General features: G+C 52.6%; 1 protein-coding gene across 1 annotated transcript; it reads right to left on the bottom strand.

The window, feature by feature from the left end:
• Positions 1–408: 408 nt before the first annotated feature.
• Positions 409–1,005, bottom strand: DIRAS3 (DIRAS family GTPase 3). The gene has a single exon (XM_009492815.2). The coding sequence runs from the start codon at positions 1,003–1,005 to the stop codon at positions 409–411; it is 597 nt and encodes a 198-aa protein (XP_009491090.2).
• Between the last annotated feature and the right edge of the window lie 6,491 nt (positions 1,006–7,496).

Below are 7,496 nucleotides of genomic sequence, written 5' to 3'. Positions count from 1 at the left end.
TGCAAATGCCTAGCTTTGTTAAAGATTTGCTCTGGTCAATAGATTCCTGCAAACAATTTTTGAAGTATACACATTATAGATACCATGATTTCTTTTAAGCTAATAGGCTGGAAATACTTGAAAACTAGCATGTACTCACAGGAATAAAGTTCTGTAAACTTCTTGCATTAAAAACCTCTAGTCACATGTAATTACTAACATTGAACGTTTATTACTTTAAAAAACATACACATGCAGAAAGCCAGCCTCTTTAAAACCAACACATAAAATAATCCAGCAGAGATTTTCGAGAAAAGCAATAGCCCTGTAAGGCATGGATTTGCCTGAAACCTCCAGCAGAAATGTATTTTCTGTGGGAGTCCATGCTCCGATTACACCATGCAGTGGTGTGAGTCCAGCCAAAGTGAATCACATAACAGAGCACTTGCCTTGCAGTTTATCTTTCTTTTTCTGCTGCTTGGATTTCTTTCCATCCACCTGGAGACTGACAGTTCTCCTCTTCTCCAGATTCAAGAGCTCCTGGAAGAGCTCCTGCACATTGTAGTTCATTTTGGCTGATGTCTCCATAAAGGAGCACTTCCACTTGCTGGCTAATGCTTGCCCCTCGCTGGCATCCAGCTCCCTCTGGGTCTCATCACTTTTGTTACCCACCAGCATTATTGGGATTTTTTGGATGTCCCCTTTAATCTGACAAATCTCTTCAAAGATGGGCTGAAGATCTTCCATGGACTGCCTGCTGGTGACAGAGTACACCAAGATGAAAGCATGCCCTTTGGATATAGACAGCCTCTGCATAGCAGGGAACTGATGGCTTCCCGTGGTGTCTGTAATCTGAAGGGTGCAGATGCTCTTATCACAGCTGATCACCTGCCGGTAGGTATCTTCGATTGTGGGGATATACGTTTCCCTGAAAGTTCCCCTTACAAAACGAAGGACCAAGGAGCTTTTGCCAACCCCTGCGGCTCCAAACACAACCACCCTGTAATCATTGCTTTGTTCAGGCATGTTTGCTGTGCTGAGATACAAGTGAAGATTTTAACTGAAAAAGCCTGAGTTCTTCAAGTTTACACACCCCTTTACAGAGGTGGCCTGCAGAGAAGGGGGGGGGGGGGGGGGGGGGGGTGCAGCAAAAGGGAGAGAGAGGAGCAGGGGGAGAGAAAGAAATCGTTCACACAATCTCGGTAATTTTACGGTACGTTATTGAAATAAGCAATTAAATTCCCCTCCCATCCCTTTTTTTCTTGCGTTAAACAGAAAGAAACCACTATCCCCCCGGGCATACATCCCACGCACACTTAACGTTATGAGAAGTGAAAACGAATTCACCTGTAGCCATCAGCTCCACCGTCCAGCGAAACGAGACTAAAATCGCCTACCAGCAGCGGGGAAGCTCTGCCACCTCCGGCCGGAGCCCCGGCGCTGCGGGGAGGCTCGGCTCGGCGCCTGCCCCCGCCTCCCCCCGGCCTGCGGGGCGCTCCCCCGCTCCCGCTCGGCACCCGCGGGCAGGCAGCGGTGCCAGGGCCGCTGCCTTTCTCCCTCTGCGCTCCATCCACCCACTGCCTGCGGCGGCCCCCGAAAGCGGCAGGAGCTGCGGGGCTGGCAGCGCCGGGCGCTGCGGCGTCCCTGACGATGGCTAGCAGCTACCGCAGCGGGCTGCGCCACCCCGCCGGCCCCGGCCGGAGCGCCCCGCAGGCGGCCGGGCGGGACAGCGCTCCGGGGGCCCACCCGCTGCGGGCTCCGGGCAGGGGACCTGCCTGCCCCCTGCCTCAAAAGGCACCGTAAAAAAACAAACACATAATCAAGACAACCGCCTGCGTCTGGTGCTAACAGCTGTCGGAGCCAAGTTGTGCTCCGTCCCTCTAATCCCATGCACAAATAAACGCGAGTCGCCCTCCCTCCGTCGCCCCCCAGCACCTCCCTCAGCCCCCTGCACCGCAGCCCCCCCCGGCGCTGACGGGCCCTGCCGGCTTTCACCCGGCCTGCAGGCTCCCCAGCTCACGTTCGGGGCTGGTTGTGTTTCAACACTTAAAATACGGGTCAGCTTCCCACCCCCGCTGCCATGAAAAGCGGCAGGGAGGACCTGAGGTACTCCTGCAGCCCGCCCCCAGAGAAGCCACCAGACCTTTCGGGCTACGGCCGCTACGGTCCACTACTTTGATTTAGCTCCATCACACTGGCAAATAAAAGAAAGAGTTGTATTTTACGACCACAGGCTGTATTTCTCCTCATTTATGAGAAATTTCTCGAAAACGCTGTTTCTCGACACACTCTCTCTTAAGGCAGACCGGATCAGCGGTACGGATAACCCAGTGCCTGACAGGAAGCGGTGTCCGTGCCCCCGCCGCTACGCCTCCAAAACGGCCCGGGGTCGAGAGAGCCGGGCCCACGGCGGCCGCTCCCGCCGCCCTCAGCTCCCGTCCCGCCTCGGCACCCCCTCGCCCCGCTCCGCCCGAGCCGCCTCCCCGGCCGCCGCCGCCATGGCGGGCGGGAGAGGGCGTCCCGCTCTCGGCTGCCGCCTCACAGCCCCGCGGCGGGAGGCGGCCGAGCGCGGCCCCGGCCCCGCCGCCCGCCCCGCAAGGGCTTCCAGGCCGCGCAGCCCCGCTGAGGCGCAGCCCGCGCCCTCCCTCACGCCCCAAAATGGCTGCCGGCCCCCATGGAGGGAGCTCAGCACCGACGACCCCCGGGCTACCAGCCCCAGTCACACCCCGGCAAGGGGTCTGGCTCCTGGCAGCCCCCAAACCTGCTCCTCTAGAGCCACCCACCTGCACCCAGAGAAGGGCCACACCAGTGTCCACCCCAGGGGCTAGGCCTGGCCAATTAGTGGGTTAATATGGCCATCTTAATTGGCCAGCTGGCCATGGCAAACCAGCACAGGAGCACCGCAGTGCTCGTCTGCCTTTGCTGGGCAGCTGGCAGGGGTCCGCTCTCCTCCCCAGCTCCCGGCTGCGGAGGGCTGGAGGGCACCAGCCTTGGAGCAGGGGTTCAGCAGTTACCATGTTGACAGGCGTGATCTGTTTTAGCCCCGATTTCTGAGGAAGCCAGTCTCAGCTTGTACTAACAGCAACATCTCCCACCGTGACAATTAAAAGCAGCCCTGTGTCTGAGTGGGACTGGGAGAGGGGTGCTGCATTGCCTGGATGAGAATTCTCTTTTTTTCTCTAGAATGGCTTTTTTTTCTGAGCATGACCTTGGGCTTGGACCAGAACTTCCTGTCTGGAAGTCTGCAAAAAAGCTGCAGGTCCCTGGGCAACTGCTGGGCAGTCATCAGCGTGGAGCTGAGCGACTTTGGGGGGAGAGGGCAGTCCCCAGCACGCTCAGGCAAGGCCAGGCCCTGGGAAAGCTGCAGCCAGGTCTGGGAAACAAGGAATATGCCAGTTTTAAAATGTGACTAAAGGGCATTCGTTGTGCTCAGCTGCTGGGACATTCAGCAGGAAGGGAGCAAGGGGGAAAAACGTCCCTGTTAAGAGCTCAGCTCTGACTGGGAGACTTAAAAATGGGGGTACCCTTGGCCAAGGGCTGTCTTCAGGGTCTGGCTATCTTGTCTGTAACTCTTGTGCTGCCCAAGAAGGGGGTGTTTAAGAAATCCTTTTGCAAAGCTTCACCCTTTTATTGTTGTTAGAGTTAAACTACAGCAGCACAAACTCAGCAGCTGAAGAGGCCGCTACGCCTGCCTGAGGACCTCCATGTGCCGCTGACCTCAGGAGGGGTTGGTCTGAAGCTCAGCTGTAACTGCAAATGTGTTGAAGATGGTGCCATAGACATGTCCCCTGATTCTGGGGGCCAAAGGGCCTGGTTTGGAAAATAACAGCTCTAAATGGGGCAAATAAAACAGTTCTGAAAGTCTACAGGAACATGGTTCTCCTCAGCTTCTCCTGCAGACCGCCTGCCCTGCCTTGGCCTCCCGTCCACCCCAACCACACGTGTTTCTGCATGGCCTTTTGGTGGCATGTCTTGGACAGCAAGCTTGCCCCCTCAGGTCCCCTGCTCCTCCTGTGCTCCCTGTGCAGATTGGCAGTGACTGTCTCTTTCACAGGCTAAACTCTCTCAGAAATAATTGCTTATCCCAACACATGATGCTTAATAACCCATTGTTTCAAAAGCCATAATTACATCCTCGTCACAGAAGGGCTATGCTGCTGCTTGCGGTCTGGGATAAGTATGCAAGCTTCTGGCTGGGGCACGCTCAGGTCTGTAAGCCCAAGAGTTAAGTCTCTTTGGGGGCATTTGTCACAGCCCTTCCTAGAAAGCTTGCAGGGTCACTCCCTGGTGGGACTTTGTTCTGCCACATTGACGCTAACGGATCCAGAACAGCCAGAAGCAGCCGTAAAAGCCAAGTGGAGGAAGTTAAGGTAGCCTGGCTTTGAATCCTGCTGATGACTTACACAGTCATGAAATTAATGCAGTAACTGAAAGAGGAAAGACACATGTAGCCTATATACTGGTGCAGGTTGTAGAATAATTACAAAGAAAATTCGGCAGCGGTGGGAGCCTGTTTCCCCCAGTGGGGATGTAGGCAAGGAGCTGTGCCGTTCCCTGTGCAGACCAAAGGCAAGCAGCATTATTTGAAGTCCGAGGCCTGATCCCTTGGCTGCTCCCCAGCAGTCTCTCCCCCGAAGCTCCCTGCTTCCCCGCAGCCTCTCCAGCGCCAGGGTTGCCTTCGGAGTGCAGGCAGCCATAGGGCATACTGTGCACAATGCAGTGGGAAAGGGAGGGAAAACCTCCATGACAGAGGATGACCTTGGGAATGCAATTGCAGGTGCCTGGCAAGCTCTGTAAATCTCCTGCTTGCACTGGTGCAGGAGCTGGAGAGCAATGTACTTCTAGGTGGTCTCAGACGAATCCTGGAAGAAAGGGAGTGTGCCCAAAAAGGAGAAAATGTTGACAAAACCACAATTTCCATTGCTAAAATTAGTTTTCCCCTATCCCCAAATCCAGCTTCTGCAAATGTCCAACACACCTGACCCACCGTCCCCAGTTTTGGACATGCCACTGGGAGCAGACCCAGCAAAATCCCTTTTGCTGGGATTTATGAACACATTGATTTTGCTCAGGGCCAACTGGCTGTGCAAAAGCCTCTTTAAGGCAATATCCTGCCTTTTTGCCTCTTCCCAGAAACCCTACCATACTCTACTGTGGTAGTTTATTCCTGTGTTCACTGTAGGCAATAGACTTCTGCCAGTTTATGCCTGTTGAAGCTCTGGCCTTAAAATAAAGCCTTGGACCTGGCAGACTGTGGCAGACTGCAACCTCGTCCTTGGTATGAGGGAGGGCAGCTGGCAGGAGCTTGGGTCTTGATGCCAACACACTGCAAAGCACTTGAGTGCTTCCTGGAGCTAACACCTCCCCTTCCTGCAGGGCAGCAACCGGCACCAGCCCTTGCACCACCCCACGTGGGAATTTCTAGGTGTGAAGGCAGCAGTTGTAGTTGTCTACTTGGGGACAGGACAGGATCAAGCAACAGACCTTTAAGGGAGAAAATGGTCCAGTTCCCTGCTTGAAACCATTTCTGCAGCTGCTCAGCTGGTGCCAGGGTCTGGTTGGGTCCTTTCTCATCAGCCAGATGCTGGGCAGAAACAGAAAGGGGTCACACTGTTCAGAAACTATGGGTGGGTTTCATTTTAGTACCTAGTCCCTGTCTGAAGGGCTGCTAAAGAGGCTGTGCTGCAGAGGAAAGGCAGGCTTCTGTGTCCGAGGGAAGCCGGGCGGGGCACACACCACTGCTTCTTGTGGAAAAACGTGTCGGTGTGAGCGTGGCCCCGTGTACAACAGGAGCTCACCCTTTTCTCGAGGCCTGTGAATAATTTTCATTCTTCCTGATGCTGGAGGAAGTTTTTGCCCACAACCAGTGCCTGCCTTATTGGATGTGTGCCCATCTTTGAGCAGCGACTCGGGAAGAGCAGATCTGTGCCAGGAACCGAACTGGATTTGCATGAGGAGGTGGTTAGCACTGTGATACCCTTCCCTGTCAGTGCAGCAGCAGCTCCAATCCCCCCATGGCTCAGGTGCTGCTGAGAAACTAAGGAATAACAACTTGAGCATCTGCAGATAAGACCGAGGCATGTTGGTACTGCTGCTAATTAGCCAGCCACAGCAGGGCTGTGCCATCCCACATCACCATCTGGTAAGTCCAGAATCCATCAGCACAAGCATGTCCTGTGTCAGGCCATGAGACTCCTGCTCATGTATTAGCAGGTGAATTTCTGAAGGCTGAAGAGGCAATGCTTCCCTTTCTAGGTAGTCGCTCCTTGCTTTCGGGAAAAAAAAAAAAAAAGACAGTGGAAGGGTCCTGGTGGCATTGAGAAGCTTTCCTACCTGTTTCTTCTGCCCTGTTTGCCCTCATTGTACTTCCACATCTTCCTGCTGTCACATCTCATCTTTCCACTGTATGTTTTTAGTCCACTAAAAATTAATGCATTTCATGAACAATTTATGCTTGGGGTCATATCTGGATTAAATACAACCTGCTCACATCCTGACTTCTGGTGGCCCCGGTTCTTTCCCACTGCACGTGGACACTTCAATAGAAAACTTACTGGCTGGCCCACCCCCAGTATTGTAGCATCTGTTACCAAGCCTGCATCTGCTGTGTGGAAGGCTACTGCGGCGATATCATTCCTATTTGTGTTTCTCCCTCTTAGTTAAGCACTTAAGCAATATCTGTCTGTAGCCAAATCTCACTTTGGGAGGTACAGCAGCACCTAAAGTGTTAGTGAGCACTTGTGCAAGAAACATTTCTCAGCCCTTCCCCAAGCTTATTCTTCCAAACCCATTTGTGGTTTTCCAGGTTATCGTTTCTTATGCCTCTGATACTTACTGCCTCACCGACTCCGTGGTATTCTCCCATCTATTTTGAATCCACTTCTGTCCTTACTGAGCAGCCTTGTAATGCCTGCCTCCTATCCCAGACTGAAAAAAAAAAAGGGTCTTTGCACCTATTTCATACTGCTCTGGATTTTTTTATCTAACACAAAAAACCCAGAGGATTTTCTCAAGGAGCTTCAATCCTAACATGAGGCCCTGTCAACTCCTGTCATCATTCACTGCATTATTTACTAGGGGAAAATGAAAGCAGATGCTCAACTACTGGGCCAGCTGTTTTAGATGCAGAAGCAAGCTACCTCAAAGTCAACTGCTGATGAAGATTAGGGCTGATTCTCAGCTCAGCTGCACAACATATAAGCAGAACACCCAACTTTTGCAAGGTACTCAGAAACACCTGTGGTAGAACTTGGATCAAAAGCCATCCAAAAGTAAGGGGCACTATAGCTGAGACCTTCCAAAAAACGCCTCTAAAGCCAGTTAAGGCATCCAGTTGCATTGAGCTACTTTGAAAGTTCCTGCCTGAAATAATAATAATGATATAATAATAATAATGAAAACAGGGGAATAAAACAGATCTATTTAACAGTGCACTAATCAACATTGCTTCACACTTAATAAAAAGGGATGGAAATCAGTTCTAATAAACTTGTGTTTACAGAATGTAAACTCTAATG

This window comes from Pelecanus crispus, chromosome 5 (assembly GCF_030463565.1).
Source record: "Pelecanus crispus isolate bPelCri1 chromosome 5, bPelCri1.pri, whole genome shotgun sequence".
NCBI classification, from domain to species: Eukaryota; Metazoa; Chordata; class Aves; order Pelecaniformes; family Pelecanidae; genus Pelecanus; species Pelecanus crispus.
The sequence above is the reverse complement of the archived record's forward strand: the minus strand, read 5'-3'. Positions and strand labels throughout refer to the sequence as shown.